General features: G+C 39.7%; 1 protein-coding gene and 1 non-coding gene across 11 annotated transcripts in view; one reads left to right on the forward strand and one right to left on the reverse strand.

Moving 5' to 3' along the window:
• Window positions 1-360: 360 nt before the first annotated feature.
• SFMBT1 (Scm like with four mbt domains 1) overlaps window positions 361-17732 on the reverse strand; it is a 121502-nt gene continuing 104130 nt past the window's right edge. For 8 of the 10 annotated variants that reach the window (XM_027523825.1, XM_027523823.1, XM_027523828.1 and 5 more), the window contains 7 exons: window positions 14800-14939; window positions 13942-14051; window positions 13044-13219; window positions 8847-9025; window positions 8419-8664; window positions 7409-7537; window positions 4533-6263 (listed from right to left, as the gene is read on the reverse strand). In XM_027523825.1, the coding sequence (XP_027379626.1) occupies window positions 6123-6263; window positions 7409-7537; window positions 8419-8664; window positions 8847-9025; window positions 13044-13219; window positions 13942-14051; window positions 14800-14939 (1121 nt within the window). In that variant the 3' untranslated portion in view covers window positions 4533-6122. Of the gene's footprint in view, window positions 1868-4532; window positions 6264-7408; window positions 7538-8418; window positions 8665-8846; window positions 9026-13043; window positions 13220-13941; window positions 14052-14799; window positions 14940-17732 lie in introns of those variants that run through there. The other 2 variants (XR_003507911.1, XM_027523830.1) reach the window with 2 other exon arrangements.
• LOC113881097 lies at window positions 17312-17448 on the forward strand. Its single transcript, XR_003507950.1, has one exon. It is a non-coding gene; the product is annotated as a small nucleolar RNA SNORA8 (small nucleolar RNA).

The following is a 17732-nucleotide window of genomic DNA, read 5'->3' on the forward strand; positions in this document are numbered from 1 at the left end:
AGAGAACCAAACAGTAGGATGTGAACTTAGAGCAGAAGAGACTGCAGCTGGGCATTTCAAGGAGATTACTGATCGCTTGAAGACACAGCTCAAGGGAAATTGCACAGAGAGCTGAAAAACGCACTTTTTGACAAAGCAGTGCTCTGCACATCCAGATGTGGAGGAATCCCAAGGCCAGTTGCTGCTGTACCAAGGCAAAAGTAAAGACCAACAAACAGTCTTCAGAGATCAGGAGCAGAGTCCCCAGTGACAGGAGCAAGCTCACTCTGGGAAATTCTACTCTCCCTATCTTTTCTGAACTGCAGTTAAAAAGCACCCAAATCCAGAGGGGAAAGGATCAGACGGCAGGAGAGACGGGGAGAATTCTGCAAAGGTTAATTTTATTGAAGCACGAACTTTCTCCTCCATTCAGAGATGATTCTCTGAGGTCCCACTGCAAAGTTCTGAAGGATTTACTCTGGTCAAACGCCTTCCTTGCTGTCAAAGGAAGTTAAATATATACCTTAAGACCTGTTTTAATTTTCTGACGACCACTTAAAACTGTCGTAATATACCACACATTTATATACACTTATTCACAAACCCCCCCCCAAAAAAACCCCACTGAGCAAAATATTCATCCAAAATAGTTATTTCTTAATCCCTTGAAGTTATACCATCAAATTTGATGGGAGTTATTTTAATAGGTATTCTTCCGCATATTTCTTAAATGTACTTTATCCTCAATGCATAACTTTTAAATTTAAGAGAAAAACAGCAAGAAGGAAGGACACAATGCAATATGCATTTCATTTTGTTCCAAAGAAGCAGCTTAAAAAAAAGAAGAAGAAAAAAAAAAAAAAAGGACAATATCCATTAAACAAACTGCATCAATTCCAATGAGTTAGTGTTAGAAAGAGGCCTAAGGACAGTGCTGGAACCAGCTGGAAGTCCCACCCTGGCAGGCCTCTGATTGTCTTCAGAGAGTATTCAACCAAAAAAAAAAAAAAGAAGAAGAGGAAAATAAACAAACACTTTAAAATCTCAAGAGAAACATTCAAAGTCCACTTCCCTAGAGATTTCTTGCAAAAGAAGATAAGGAACTGCCCAGTTTTAACTATGTCTTAACTCTGTTATCTTCCTCAGTCATCTGCTTTGTGACTGGATTTGCCCCATGAAGCCTACCCTCATTCTTTCAACACTATTTGCCCACATCCATTCTTCCTAGCTAGGCATAGTTAGATTAACTAAAACATGTAAAAACCCTTAGGAATGAGTTCCCACACATCTTGTGAACAGGCACACCTATTAGAAATGGTATTAAAGCTACATTTCACTAGTGAGTGTCATCCTTTGCCTCCCGAGAGCTCTGGGTCCCAGTTTTGCTGCTGGAGTTAAAGACGTGTCCAACAAGGCTGTGGCTTGTTTCCCTTTGAAGACAGTCCTTTGTGATAGGTCCTAGCACCAGGACAGACCCAAACGGTGTATCAAGTCAGAAGTGACAAAATGGAATGGAGTTTTAAGCCCTACTTCTCCATTCCTCCAACCCCTACTCCTGGTTTTGCTGGTTCTTGCAAAAATATTAAGACTTCTGAAATAGAAGAATGAAGAAAATTGACCTCCAGTGCACTTAGGGCCCATCAGCTTCTATACCTTCACCCCTAAGGCTCCCCTTAGAAACAGAACTACCTGTGAAAACTGAAACAGGTACAGAGGAAATCCCAGGCAAGCAGGCTTGGAACCAGATCCATCTGGACTGCGCTGGACTTTAGAACTTTTCTTCCAAAACACCAAGTCCACAGGAGGCTCATTTAGATAAATTCAAATTTCTCAAGTATGCACATCCTCACACAATGGGAGAGAATCATAAAAATTCACTAGCAAAACACTGTAAAGTGAATAAAATCAAGGAAGAATTACACTTGCATGAAAGTGATTGATTTCTTTTGTTTTGCAGGAGCCTCTGTCCTACAGGGTTTCTGAGCCAGCATCATGACTATGACACATGCTTATTTACACTGGACCCAAAGACCAAAGACATTCAAATTTTTAAAGGGGGTACACAGTCCCCATTAAGATTTATACTTCATTTGTTAGTGCTGCCTTCTCCATCTTCAAAAGGCCAACTGATAACATTGAACACTTTTGAACTTCCACGTACATACACAACTACACAAAATCCCCAATATACACCACTGAAGTTCAAACCTGGTGTGTGTTTCCACTGTCAAGGCTATGCTCCTAACAACTCTCTCAGAGCATCTGTGGGCATCAATCAAACCAGCACACGGTGTCTTACAGCAAAGTCTTTGGTGATAGGTGCCAAGTATATGTAAGTGCCTATGATAGTTTTCCCAATGTCCCCATTTAGTTAAATCTCACCTACAGTTCCCTGATGTTCTGTGTGTGCCCCAGAGATACTTTTTGGCTTGAGGGAGGGGATGGTTCTGAATACTATCTAACCTGATCCCTCCTAAAGCTTTCACTCTGTATTCAGGTGCTGTATTAGGGACAATTGGGATGAGAACAAATAAAATGTATTCAAGTCCTCAGGAAGCTTTGGTCCAATGCCCTTTCTCTCACAGTGAGAATAATTTTGCTTTCAGGAGAAGAAATATATAAACGTCAAGTTCTGAACTGGCATTCCACATCTGCCTCTATCATAATTCAATAAATATTTACCCAAGAAGCCCAACTCTTCCAGAGGTTGGTAACTACCTTTTTCTGACCTCATGTATGCTGGGTGCCACCTACATCACTAAAGAAAGGCAGACAGGACAAAAGTATCCTCCCACTCTATTAGTGCATTTCCTGCATTAGCCACCTCAATTCTGCTTCAACTGAGAGAGATGGAGGTAGGTAGTTTACAAATAAAAAATAGCATGAGTTCCCAGAAGCCCACCAAGTAAAGTCAAAATGTCATAGCAAATCTTCACGGGCGGTAAAAGGTCTCCCTAACACACTGACACTACAATAAGAGGTCTATGTTGGTTAATCAACTTCAAAGTCCAGAAGTATGATATAATCCATTCACCTGTTTCCAAGCTTGTCAACTCAGGATCAAAAATTGATGCTGGAAAACTTTCTGACTTTAGGGAGGCTATTGAGCCAGCTAAAGGTGAAATTTAGATAAATGCAGTCCCTCATAATGTACCTCTCACAAATTTAAGAGGTTGGTATCTTTAAAAAACAAAGTTCACATACCTATGGGCAATACACAAACATCTTACCGAACATGGTGAGCTATTATCAGGTTTAACATCTGTTTTAGAATCAAAAGAATCAGACGATCACTGCTGTCCAGTCCAGCCCCAGCAACATTGAGGCAAATGGAGTTTAACTGTATACTTTAAAAGCCCTTTTTATACTTTGAAGTGAAAGTCACTCAGTCTTGTCCGACTCTTTGCCACCCCACAGACTATACAGTTCATGGAATTCCCCTGGCCAGAATACTGGAGTGGGTTGCCTTTTCCTTCTCCAAGAGATCTTCTCAATCCAGGGATCAAACCCAGGTCTCTCACATTGCGGGCGGATTCTTTACCAGCTGCGCCACAAGGGAAGCCCAAGAATACTGGAGTGGGTAGCCTATCCCTTCTCCAGTGGATCTTCCCGACACAGGAATTGAACCGGGGTCTCCTGCATTGCAGGCAGATTCTTTACCAACTGAGCTATCAGGGAAGCTTTTCCTACTTTAAAATTCCCAAATAATTATCCTCTCTTATGTGATATCTGGGAGGAGGGGCTGGGGGTATATCATGCTTCTTTACTGTAGTTGCCTGATAAACTATTATCTTGGTATGAGAATGCAAAACAATATTAACGAAAACCCTACTGACTTGTCCAGTTTAAAGTCAGCTTCTCTCTAGGAGAAAGCTGAGCTTGATTAATCATGGTGTAAACAGACAAGCTGGCTAGGGTCTGACTCTGATCAGAGACTGTACTTAGGTCCGTGCATTTCATCTTTCAGGGGCTCTGCCCTCTCACTTGTGAAGGGAGGTGTTTTAAATTCTATGGTTTCTGAAGAGGTCAAAAGAGAGATAATATATTCATTGTTACATTACATTTGGTAAATTCTCTCTTAGAAAATAAATACCACTTTCCTAAATAAGACAACAATGTTAATCAATTCCAGACTTTTCTATTCCAGTGATCTACTTCAAGGAACTTGCCATAGTGTGTTGACTGCTACGCTCTCAGAAAATATTATTATGCAAGATACCTGCTCCCCAAACTTGATCTACTTAAGACTAATTGTTCCCAAGCATCCTACATATGCTTCTCTTGCAGTGGCACAGAATCAATCAAAACTTTAAAAACTGGATCTCCCAATACATTCAAACAGATTAATTTTACTTAAATCTTCTTTCCAGGTATAGCTGGTAGTAACCTAAGCAAAGAGTTGATGCTTTAATATAGGGTTTGGTTGGAGGGCTTGAACTCAAGTGGTTCATAAATTATCCAATAAAGAGAAGAGTCAGACTACAAAATGTTTGCCAAGGTCCAAAAAAAAAGGTGGAACAGCAGGGAAGAAAAGGAAAAAAAATCACAATCAGTTTAAATTTGTAACAAAATTACCTTATATTTGTATAACTGTTTAGAATTTACCCAGTTTGTCGTTTTAAAACATTTTCAAATCTTGAAGAGGAATGATTAGGTTATAAATTTGTAGGTAACTAGGATAATTAAAAAAAATAAAAACCATTCAGCAAAGCAAACCATTTAAAAGAAGCAACCTATGTATGTATCTTTCCTCATTCCTCATGGCAGAAACAGTACAGTAAATGCTATTCTTCTATTACAGCCAACAGCCAGTGCAATCATAAGTGAAAATTTTTCTGTTTAATGTCAAGTTGAGCTGGGTCAAAAGAAACAGTTAAAAGGAAACTGAGTTTTTGAGTGGGAACTGACTGTAGAATACATTCAATTTAAAGGTTCGATCAAAGAAAATGTAAATGTGACTTGTCAAAGATGTTTCTAGAATCCTTAACCATCTCTCAATCTTTATCCGGCCACTAAGAACATACTGTGACAGAAACTTGATGTTCTGCATCACTTCCCCCCTCCCCAAAACGTATTTTCTCTTTTGTGCTTCTATACTATCTGTCTAGAGACACTGAGAAAAATGGGGAAATGGGCTTTACTGTGGGTCCAGGAAACACCTACTGATTTTTACCCAAAGTAAGGACTCTCAAAATGAAAGTTGGACAAACAACTGTAGAGAAAAGTAAATACAAAATAAAAGCTATGGAAGTCCCTCTGAGAACTAGTGGGGAGAGAGCAATTCAACTTAAAACAGCAACAGTCTTTGAGATATTACTTGAAACAGGCAGCCCAACCGAGGTTAGGATGGAAAGCGATGACAGTAGAGTTCTTAGATCAGTCACTTAAGGAACTGGTGTGAGTGCCACACATTACTCTTAAGAAAGAAAACAGTGTCTTTTCCTCCAACTTCTGTCATAGTTTTAGTGTTCATGTAGAAATGGCATCATTTAAAAAAACCTCAGACAGGGCTACGAGCTCAATTATCAACAGAGGTAGTAAACAAAGGAACTCCTAAGAATAGATTTTAAAATGGATCAAAGTGTGACTGTACATTCAAAACCCTAGAGCCACATAATCATCCCCAAAATGAACCGTTTTAATTTAAAAAAGCTTTAAAACACATGACAATGAAGCACTGACGTGCCTGAGGCACAGTCCCAAATCAGTGCCGACTTAAAGCTATGTCCTCTCTTCCCAAGAAAGAGAAAGCAGAGAACAAAGTTCCATCTACAATGGGAAGGAACAGAGAGAACAAAAAGAAAATCAAAAGGTTGCTTGCCAGCAGCCTTGATTATTCTTCGTTTCCAGGCCACACCAGTGGAAATGCTTATTCTTCTTTATATGAGTCTTTTCTTCACAATCTTTTTTTAAAATTGCAATCTGATGAACAAGAGATGCCCACATTTTCACTGGTGGGAGAGCCACTTTTGTGCAGTTTTTGCTTCCTCAGCGTGGGTCCTCCTTCCCTGAAAGTGCAAAGAGAGCAAGCCGACACCTGCAGGCCCAGAGCCCTGGGACTATTTCAGCTCCACTTGTAGAGCAGGGCGAAGGATTTGCTGCATTTTGTGCTTCAAAGATACAGCCTACTTTGGTTGTCCTTCTCAGTTGGCAAACTGTTCATAAAAAGCGAACTTGATCCTCTCTATGTGATGGCAAAGTTTGATAGCAGGGCCCAGTTTTAAGTCCATGCACTCTTGAACAGTGGGAAGAGTAAGGAGCAATAGGGCCTGCCCATCAATTTCCTGTTAAAGCATAAAATACAAATTATCTGTGATTGCACATGAATGGCAACTCAACCATGACAGCCCTGGTTCACTTGGTTTTGTCAAAATCAGGGTCCCTGTGCTTTTCATTATTTGCTTTTAAATACCTCTCATGGTCCTCTTGGAGAAGGCAATGGCACCCCACTCCAGTACTCTTGCCTGGAAAATCCCATGGACGGAGGAGCCTGGTAGGCTGCAGTCCATGAGGTTGCTAAGAGTCGGACACAACCGAGCGACTTCACTTTCACTTTTCACTTGCATGCACTGGAGAAGGAAATGGCAACCCACTCCAGTGTTCTTGCCTGGAGAATCCCAGGGACAGGGGAGCCTGGTGGGCTGCCGTCTATGGGGTCGCACAGAGTCGACATGACTGAAGCGACTTAGCAGCAGCAGCAGCAGCATGGTCCTCTATACTAATGAATCTTCAGAATGAATAATAGAAGTTTTACCACAGGTAAGAATCTATTCTGTTCTGCAGAAATCCAGTAAACTAACTAGCCTTGTAACTGACAACTAAATGTGTCGAAAGAATCATCTTTTTAGAGGAACTTTCCTAAATCTGAAAGAAAATATTACCTATAAACTACAATGTTTTCCTGAGTTGGTGATGGACAGGGAGGCCTGGTGTGCTGCGATTCATGGGGTCGCAAAGAGTCGGACACAACTGAGCGACTGAACTGAACTGAACTGAGAAGATTTTCAAAGATGTTCAGTTGTGAATCTCCTCAATTATCAAAACAAAATTTATTTCACTGTTTGAGGTCACAGACTATTTCTGTTAGATCCTAACATATTATAGATGTTAATTATTTTTTAAAACAAGCAAATTGTTATTTTGGCATAAGAGGATAATTAAGTATAGCATGCTTGATTTTAAGTTATTTAATGGAGGATGCAAACAAACTCTTAGGAAAAATAAGACTGCAGTAACAATCTGCTTCAACTGTGAAGGAAGTCAGATAAATAACTTTTTATCACGTTTCTACTCCTAAACAGGGAAATAATTTTTTATGTTTGGATAGAAGTATTTTTCCTAAGACTTGTAAATAAATTGCTATTGCTATTGTATCCACAGTCCTTTGCTAAAGAGACGCATTACTAAAAACTAAAGGTCTCTGTGATACCTGGTCTAGGAATATTCTTGCTAACGGAGCACAGTCTGTGGATCGGATGAACCGCACAACGTCCGCCACACTCCACTTCAGGGGGTTACTGTCCAGGTGAAGCCTTTCAGCAACTTCAATCCTTATTTCCTTCATTTCCCACAACAAAAGCAAAACAAATGGTGTTAGAGCTACTTCATTCTAAGAAAGTCTCTACAGAAAGTCATAACCCTTTAAAAGGCAGAATTCAAAGTGCTTTTAGGACATGATTTCTCCCAGCAAATATGCAAAAGGTCCACACACATTAGGCACTGAGAAACTGTTTGTCTTTTATAATAAGAACTATCAATGGACAAGAATGTATCTCAAAGTTTCAATATAAATAATGTGGATAATTTAACAGTGGAAAATAGTTTTAAAATCTTCCATTTGTTCCTTGGTTTATTTTAGCTCACAGTCTGTCAGGGTGCAGAAGTGAATGGGCTGGTATTTCCAATAAGAGAAGGCTTATCTAAATTATCAGGAGAAATCATTTTTAACCACTTCTGTTCAAAGACTATATTTTACAAGCAATCCAAGTTTAAAACACTAACAACTTCCATTCTCATAATGTGCGTATGGGTTATATAATATGCATATATGAATCTACCAACAAAATGGTTTAACAGGAGCCAAAAAGATAAATACTTTATTTCTATAAAACCATATATATCATAAAAAATATCAAAAAGACAGTTTTCCCTAAACTAAATGACTAATAGACTGCTAATAAACTACCAATGAAACTTCTGTAACTTAAAATAAGCTGTCATTCTGAAGGACTTTCCTCCTGATAAGGATTATTATTATTTGATCTCCAAATAATCCTTGAAATGCAAGGAAATCTGAATTTGGGATCTTTTAAAAAGAGACTCAGGAAATTCAACTGACTCCATATTGAAGTAAGTGTAATGCCAATATCATTCACCATTAGATTGTCAAGGGAAATTGTCAAGAGAGAAAAAAGAACACTGTAGTTTTAAAATGGGTACCTTTGGTGAAGGAGGTTTATTCTCATCATCAGAAAATGAAAAAGTGCGAAGTTCTCTTTTTCTTCTCTGTCTGTCTGGAGGCAGTGATGTAGATATCTCACTTTGGGTGGGGGAGGAGGAGCATGATTTTTTTTCTGACATTTCTGACTCTTCCTGGAGCTCATCCTGCTGCTCAGATGTACTGCCTTCACTTAGGGAATCGTCATCCCCTTCATCTGGGTCCTCCTCATCTTCACCCCCACTTCCCTAGAGGACAAGGGGAGATGTGTCACTGAAATTCCAGACAAATCAGTTCCTGGACCACAAAACCATCTTCCTTGGCTAGAGATTCGAATTTAAAAAAGACCTGCAGATATTCTTTCTGTTTGAACTGTAAAGCAGGGATCTCTTGGCTTAAAGACATTACTGGTGTATCACAGATCTCGTACCTGGGGAGAGCCTGCTGGTGTATTATCAACAGACGCAGAGGAGCGCTTCTTCTTATGAACAAAAACATTTTTTCGCCTCTTTCTCCTCTTACTCGCTTTTTTCAGGGCACATGCTAAGTTACTATGCCCACCAGGTGGTCTCCCAATTCTTTTATTTTTCTTCTTTCCGTAGTAGTGTGCTAAATGTGTATGACAAAGAAAAATGAAGTAGTTTCATTATTTTTGTGTACCTCAAACCACAAGAGATTCTACTATCATAGCACAAAATGGATAGAGTATTTAAGGTTAAATTCCATATAATGGAATAATCTTAACTGTGTAGATTCTGAATGCATAGTTCAATTAGTAACTGTCGAATGCATAAACCTAGATAATCCTATCAAGATGTAAAATATCCCCATCAATGGAGAAAGTTCCCATTGTCACTCCCTCATCAGTCCCCCTCACCAGAAGTAACCATTAGTCTAATTTCCCTCACTATAGGTTAGTTTTACCTCATCTAAGGAATCATTCAGTAAGTACTTTTTCCAACAAGGCTCCTTTTCACTCAGCAGAATGTTTTTGAGTTGCATTTATGTTGTATGTGTGAGATGTTCATTTCTTTTCTTTTTTATTTTATTTTTATACTTTACATAATTGTATTAGTTTTGCCAAATATCAAAATGAATCCGCCACAGGTATACATGTGTTCCCCATTCTGAACCCTCCTCCCTCCTCCCTCCCCATACCATCCCTCTGGGTTGTCCCAGTGCACTAGCCCCAAGCATCCAGTATCGTGCTTTGAACCTGGACTGGAAATTTCTTCATATTGATGAATAGCATGCTATTGTGTGAATGTACTGGCTTATCTATTCTCCTGCCGACGGGCACCTGGCTGTTTCCAAGTTTTGGCAATTATTAGATTGCAGTGAACATTCTTGTACAAGGCTTTTAGTGGGCAGGTTTTCATTTTCCTTGGGTCAATACCTAGGAATGGAATTGCTGGATCATATGGTAGACATAGAAGAAACTGCCAAGTTTTCCAAGAGGGTTATATAATTTTACACTCCTACCAGCAACATTCGAGAGATCGAGCTGCTCGGTTCACTGCTGCTGCTCAGTTCACTGCTGCCAATGTGTGGGACTGTCAGTCTTTTTTCATTTCAGCCAATCTAGTGGATACATAGTAATTTTTCATCATAGTTTAAACCTGCATTTCCCTGACAGCTAATGCTACTGGGCACATTTTCATGTGCTTTTGGCCACTTTTTTGGTGAAGTGCCTATTCAAGTCTTTTATTCACTTTTTAAAACAGTTTTCTCTGCTTATTTCATTTTTTAAAATTGAGATGTAATTCATATAACATAAAACCCACCATTTGTAAGTGTACATATTCAGTGGTTTTTAGACACAGATAAATCCACCACCACTAATTTCAGATTAATTCCTCTTTTTATTTATCTTATTTTTAAATTGAGATAAAATCACATGACAACTAAACATATAAATACATACAATTGAGTCCTGTTAATGTAGTCACAATGTTGTACAACTACCAGCTTTCTCCAGTTTTAAAACTTCTCTTTTTAGTGAGTTGTGAGTTTTAGTATATTCTGGAGACAAGTTCTCTGCTGGATGTGCGTACTAAGAACCTTTTCCCCTCTGTGCCGTTCAGGGATGCCAAAACAAACAAACAATGAGGTTTTTTCTCCAAGACTGTGCACTGTCTTTTCCTTTTATAAATACTATCATTAAAAGAACAAAAGGTTTAACTTTGTAGTGTTGAATGTATTAGTTTTTCCTTCAGGTTAGTTAGTGAATTCTGTGTCCTCTCTAAGCAACTTTTACCTAGCTCAAAATCTTGAGGTACTTTTCTTGTTTTCTTCTAGAAGCTTTATAGTTTTAGTTTTACAAGAGGTCTATGACATACCTTGAATTAATTTTTGTCTATAGTGAGGTGGAACCAAGGAGTTTTGTTTTTGCCTTTTCAATTTAGATGTCCAACTGTACCAGTGCCATTTGTTGAAAGAAATTCCTTTCCCATTAGTCATTTTTGTTGAAAATCTTGTAGCTACACGTTTGTCTCTCTTTCTGGACCCTCTATTCTGTCCCATCACTCGATTTGACTATTCTTTCATCAATACTACACTCTTGATTTCTATAGTTTATGGTAAAACTTGAAGTCAGAATAAGTCCTCCAACTTTATTCTTGTCAGAATTGTTATGACTATTTTTAGGTCCTCTGTATTTTCATATGAATTATAGAATGTAAAAAAACTTCAAAAAATAACACATATATAGTTTAACTCTGAGCTATACATTAAAGTAATATCAAAATATAATGTAATTTTTCTAAATGAATACTAGAGAATATAAATCCATTTGATATTACTTAAATTACTAATTGGGAAAAATTATAAGGACTCCTAAAGTCTAGGCTAATTTCAATTATCTCATTGTGAAAAATAAATTCAGACAAAAAGTGTAACATAATCCAAATAATACCGAAGGCTCAAATTGGTGTGCTTAAAACATGTGCTTATATGAACAGTACATTTCACTTAGCTCCTAATCATTGCAATCTGCCTAACTAAGTACTGAATCTGACACAACAGTAATAAGCTAGACAAACCCCACTCTTAAGAAGTTTACATTCCAATAAATGTAAGTGGAAACAAGAAGGTGAGACTCTTATATGATTTTGTGATTCATATACTGATTAGAAAACCTGTCATGCTAAATATGGACCTTGGATAAGCAGCATCACCAGCATCTGGGATCTTGTTGGAAATGCAGACACTTAGGCCCCAGATACACCCTGAAGAATCAGAGTCTCCACTTCACCAAGATCCTTAGGTGATTTGCCCACATGTAAAATTAAAGACGCACAAAATTAGAGTGCCTTAAGAGAAATCTTCAAGTTTAACAGGGTAAAATCCACCTCTATATTAATTCTCCTAAGTATACCAGGGCTTGTAGGATTTAAGGAAAAGTAGGATCAGAATTTTGTCTCTGGGTACAATGCCTTGACAAGACTCCAAATTAAGATCTTCATTTTGGGGACCTCCTGGTGGTCTATGGGGTCGCACAGAGTCAGACACGACTGAAGCGACTTAGCAGCAGCAGCAGCAGCAGCAGCAGCAGCTGGTGGTCCAGTGGCTAAGACTCAGAGCTCCCAATGCAGGGGGCCTGGGTTTGATCCCTGGTCAGAGAACTAGATCCTGCATGCTACAACTAAAGATCCTGTGTGCCACAGCTAAGATCCCGTGCAGCAAAATAAATCAATATTTTAAAATTTTCATTCTGTGTGATTTTTTCTTTTTGCAGCTTCACAAGGGAAAAGATAAGCAATGAGAGGTAGCAGGTGTTGTTACAACACACTCCTGCCTCTTCCCTCGAAGTCTGCATGGCTGGCTGCTTCCTTCAGGTTGTTATCTGCCAGGAAGTCTTCCTTGGCCACCTGTATGAACAACATCCCAACTGCTAGCCTTCCTCACTCTCCTGCTTTGCTTCATTTTTCTCCATAGCACTTCTGCTTTTTCACTTTTTCACTTCACTTAATGTCTCCCACATTAAGATGTAAACTCAATGAGAAGGAATTTTTTTTTTTACATTTGTATCCCAGTGCTAGAACAGTAGTGGCACACAGTGGACACATAAATAGTTGCAGACTGTAAAAACGGATTATATATCCTATTAAAGGCAAAAGCTAACTTATACACCGTTTGTACATAAAAGTTGGCAAACTAAGGCCCATAGTCCACATGTGGCCATGGCCTGTTTTGGTTTACATTTTTAAAAGTGTTCTTTTAAAAAATGAAAATAAAACAGAAAAAGAATATGCAAAAGCATATTCTTCCCCACATCCATGCCACACAGAGTCTTTGTCCAGCTGCAGCTCCCGAAGGACATGACTGGGTTTATAAGCTGCGTTGATCAGTAAAGTGAGGACCTGAGCTCCATTTTTAAAGCAGAAATTTGGGTTGGGAAGGAGACAAGTAGAACATTAGAACCTTGCTATTCCCTAGAATGTCACCTAGGTGATTTAAGTCTAGTCATATTAAAATATGCAAAATATAGCCTAAAATATTATCTGGCCCTTTATACAGGATGTTTGTGTCCCTCAGCTATATCTGAATATCTGCAAAATTAAAAGTTTGCAGGAGATGAGGTATGGTCAGCTGCTATTAGTGAACAAATCTGAAAAAGTTGACTCACTATACTTAGTCTTTGTAAGAACAGAACAGTTCTCAGAACACTTATCCAGAACCATTCGTGGACCGAAGAGGTTAGGACAGCACTCCAATTTGATACAGGTTTGCCGGCAGAATTCAGTCACCCGATCTGCTGTTTTCACTATCTCGACAGTAGCTCGATAGCTCTTTCCTTTGTATCTGCCATTGGAAGACATCAGACACCAAATATATTGGGCAAGTGATTCCACAGAGAAAAATCAAGTATATTAACAGACCTGAAAAATATTTTTGCTTCTTAGAGTATTATATGTCCCTTACAGTTTGAGGATTCTGAAAACAATGAGAAATTTATATTGTACTTAAATTTATAATCTAGTAAGCTGTGACAGCTAAAAGCTGAGTTTTTTAAATTAGCAAAATAAAGTTCCTGCTTTCTGTTTCTAAGTTTCAGGTCTTCAAATAATAACTTCTACACTAACTACTAAAAAAACAGTGACTCTTACTGAGTCTTCCTTGATCCTGAAGCAGTGATACATGGGTATGAGCCACAGACCAATAAAACCAGCCAACTGCCCTACCCCCCCATCCATGACAAAATCAGGTCAGAAAACAAAAGCAAATGTTTACAAACTTTCACAGTAACTTGCCAAAGTAATTTTATGGCTCTTAAATCTGATAACAAAAAAGCTGTTCTTGCATTTTATATCTTCTAAATTCCTTATTTCCTGTAACTCACTTTTACTATATTTTATAATAGGATTGGCTCACAATAGGATGTCAACTGAAACAAAGAAAACAAAGCTGGTCCTTTACCACAGAGCTGAGGAAGGACTGCCCCAGGGAACAGAAGCACCCTAACTTTTTCCGCGGAAACACCCGTTGAGGATGAGTGAGAAAAAAGGGCGGAGGCGCCTACTCACTTGGCCTTGAGGACCTCCCCACATCCATGCCACACAGAGTCTTTGTCCAGCTGCAGCTCCCGAAGGACACGGCTGGGTTTATAGGCTGCATTGATCAGTAAAGTGAGGACCTGTGCTCCATTTTTAAGGCAGAAATTTGGGTTGGGAAAAAGCAAAGCAGACCATTAGAACCTTCCTATGCCCTAGAATGTCACCTAGGTGATTAAGTCTAGTCATATTAATTAATAAGCATTAACAAAATAATAGTACTGAAGATATGACAGTTGACCATAGTTGCAAGTAAGACAATAATGAGACCCTCTTAAATATTCTAAACATTATGGTCAGAAAGGAATAGGCGCAACAAACCAAGAATTACTCTTAGCATATGCTTCCCAATCCTTTACCAGTCATGAGACACACAGAAGCTTCAGCCTCTCCAGACGCAGCCTCGCCACCCTAAGGCCTGAAAGGTTTGATAACCTCACATCTGTTGCCTGGAGTGTGGCACGCTGGTGGGGAAGCACAAGCCCAGCAGGTATGTATGTAACTCTGTCATGGTCCCAGGTTAACGCCACACAGCCTCTCAGGCTTAGACACCTCTCATGGTCATGCATGAGGACCATGTGGGCTCTAACAGAAGACTTTTCTACAGTGACAGAGATGAACTGCCACGTGAAGAACTGCTCAACTGAATGTTCCCTATGGAGCAAAAAATATTCACGTGCCTGGTTCATTGTTCAAGACACGAGAAATGTGAGTCACTTTTGATAAAACCTGAAGGTGTCACATCTATGGCATGCTGATCCTTGTCTAAATGAGTCTATGAGACAGCTGTGAAATTTCTTTAAGTTCTTATACTCTAGGCAGGAACCTTACCTCTCTGAGGACCAGGACACAGTTCCCGGGTCCCACACACTGAGGCAGCTCAGCGATCCTTCCTTTGTTAAGATATGGCCCTGAGAAGCAACGGTGGTTGAAGTATATCTTTGGACAGCAATATTTTCCATTAATCACAACTGAGAAATGAAGAAAAACAAATATTCAGAACAGAATGCTACCCTACGCTTCTAAAGCAAGACTACTGAAGAAAAAACCAGTATATCCACTATTATATAAAGTCAGGACTTATTTTGAAGCTTCACATGCAGTCTGAGTGTGAAATACCTTATACTTAACAAAAAGTATATTATAGGGCTATCACTCTGCTGAAATTGAATATCCTGATTTACTGCAAATTAACTCCTGGTTAGTGCAATATTGTTCCAGAGCCCCATGCTTCTATCACTACAGGAAGTGGAGGATTTACTTTGAGAACTCATGATAATTTCTGAAGACCAACTACTCAACAATCAGTTCTAGAATATTTCTAGACAGTGATGGTGAATATCCAGAACTACGGTTTGTCCCTTAAAACCACTGAACTATCCCAGGGACGGAGGAGCCTGGTGGGCTGCCGTCTATGGGGTCACACAGAGTCAGACACGACTGAAGTGACTTAGCACCAGTACACTGGCAGCCTCTGATGATGCAGGAGCCCTCCCATCACTGGGATTCTTCAGAGGGCTAAAAGCATGCTGCAACCCCATCTCTAAATTCTTCAGGTATTGTGGGGTGTAACTGGGCCTAGAGAACCCTCTGTTCAACTATTTTTTGTATGAATACTGTACTCCAATATAATGTTTTTTTAACCCCTCATATTGAGTAGTTGGCAATTCAGCTACTAAATATAAAAAAAAAATTCAAAAACACTATAACCTCTACTTTCAGACAACGCAAAGAGAAGCTCTTCTGATGACAGCCTTGTTAACCCAAAGGAAAAGTGTATGTAAACTGTCCAGTTTTTAAAAAATATTTATTTGTTTATATGGCTGCACTGCACCTTTGTTGCAGAATGCAGGATCTCTTTTAAGTTGCACATGTGAACTCCTAGTTGCACCATGTGGGATCTAGTTCGCTGACCAGGGACTGAACCCAGGCCCCTTGCGTTGGAAGCCCAGAGTCTTAGCCACTGGACCACTAGGAAAGCCCCTTGCCCAGTGCCGACAGCACCCAGCAGGACATAGTGTTCACACTCTAATTAAGAACACAGTCTTTTATTTATTTAGTTAGTTAATTTATTCGTAGGCCACGCTGCATGACTTGCAGGATTCTTCGTTTCTCAACCAGGGATTCAACCTGGGGCCACAGCAGTGAAAGCATGGAGTCCTATCCACTGGACCACCAGGAAATTGCCAAGAACTCAGTCTTAGCACATGTAGGGGCCCACTTTTCCATTTGATCTCTGTCACCCAGGTCCCCTCTGGGGATGCACCCTGCTCCTGGAAATGCTGCCAGTTTACAGCTCTCAGTTGTGAGTCTATCCTGGAATCACCCTCAGTCTAGAACTGCCCCTCAGGAGGAGAGAGCTACCTGGCCCAAGGCCCCACCCTCTGTGAGGTGGGGAGGGAGGAAGAGCTCACTTCCATAGCTGACCACTGAGGGAACACTAGGGTATGCCACCACACCTCTGCTAGCAACACTCAGCGGCTCCACCAGCTCCAGGGCTCCCTGTGGGGCTGGAAAGGAATTCTATTACAACTGCACTGTGCCTCAACTTCTCCCTCTGCCCAGTCCTGTGTCCTTCAAGTCTTCCCAGAAGTGTTCCCAAAAGCACTCCCCTGAAACTCCTACATGCAAATATCAATCTCAGGCTCTGCTTCCAAGGTAACTTGACCTACAACAAAACCCAAAGCAAAAAGACTTTGGCTATGATCACATGAGATATTAATATCTTAATTCTGTGGTTTTAGTGGGCATTAGAATGGTCAGTAATACAACAAAAATAAAGAAATGCACAGCCCTGATCCTCCATGATGTTACAAAAAGGCAGTGGGTAGAAGAGACAAAAGTGCAAGTTTTGAACTTGAGAAATATGAGTTCCCTTTCTCACCCTTTTACTATAAGCTGTGTGACCTCTCTGTGCTTTGGTTTCTTTCTGAGGCATTCACTGAATACCACCCAAAAGCTTAAGGTGTGCTAAAACACAGAGCCAAGATGCTACGTGTCATACAACCAGCAAGAGGGAGCCAAGGAGTCCTGGTCAACAGCTTGGCCTCCAACAAGGAGCCCTGTCTCATTTAACAGGTATTGCCTACAGGATGTTTTTCAGTGTTGCTGTCTGTCTGTCTGTTTTTGCAAAATATAGACAAAATATAGTGTGTATATCATAGAAAGGTTTTAAAGAAAAATAAACATCTATCTTTCAACCACCCAGTTTAAAAAAAGAGCACAATCTGGAGAGCCTCAGGTTCTTTATGAAACTCAGGGATAATATATTGACCTCCAGAGCCTTTAACACTGCCAAGTGATCAGTAAATAATAGCTAAAATATTATAAACACACAGAAATTTGCACTGCATGGTATCTGCATTCAGCAGTTTGTTCCTGCTGGCTGTTCAAAAGACAGTGCGATATAAATTCAGTATCTGGCATTGTTGGTTTTTTTGCTTTGTGCATGTTAGACCTGGTATTTCTACTGATACAAGTATCCTTTTAGTTTCTTATACTGGTCAGTTTGACAGAATCTTCAAAAGTAACTAATACTTTTTTTTCCTACGGTTGTCATTAAGAACTAGACAGATCCCATCTCCTGACCCTAAACAGGATCCTACAGTAAACTGCTTGAGGAAATTGGGTCTTTGAAGATTACAGGTGGCAAACTTTGAAGTGAACTCCACTGAAGATCTAAGAGGCCCAACTAAAACAACGTGGCAGGCATCACAGCTGTGGATCGAGCAGAACTTTTTGAAAGGGCTACCTTGAAGATGACA

This window comes from Bos indicus x Bos taurus, chromosome 22, assembly GCF_003369695.1.
Source record: "Bos indicus x Bos taurus breed Angus x Brahman F1 hybrid chromosome 22, Bos_hybrid_MaternalHap_v2.0, whole genome shotgun sequence".
Taxonomy (NCBI): domain Eukaryota; kingdom Metazoa; phylum Chordata; class Mammalia; order Artiodactyla; family Bovidae; genus Bos; species Bos indicus x Bos taurus.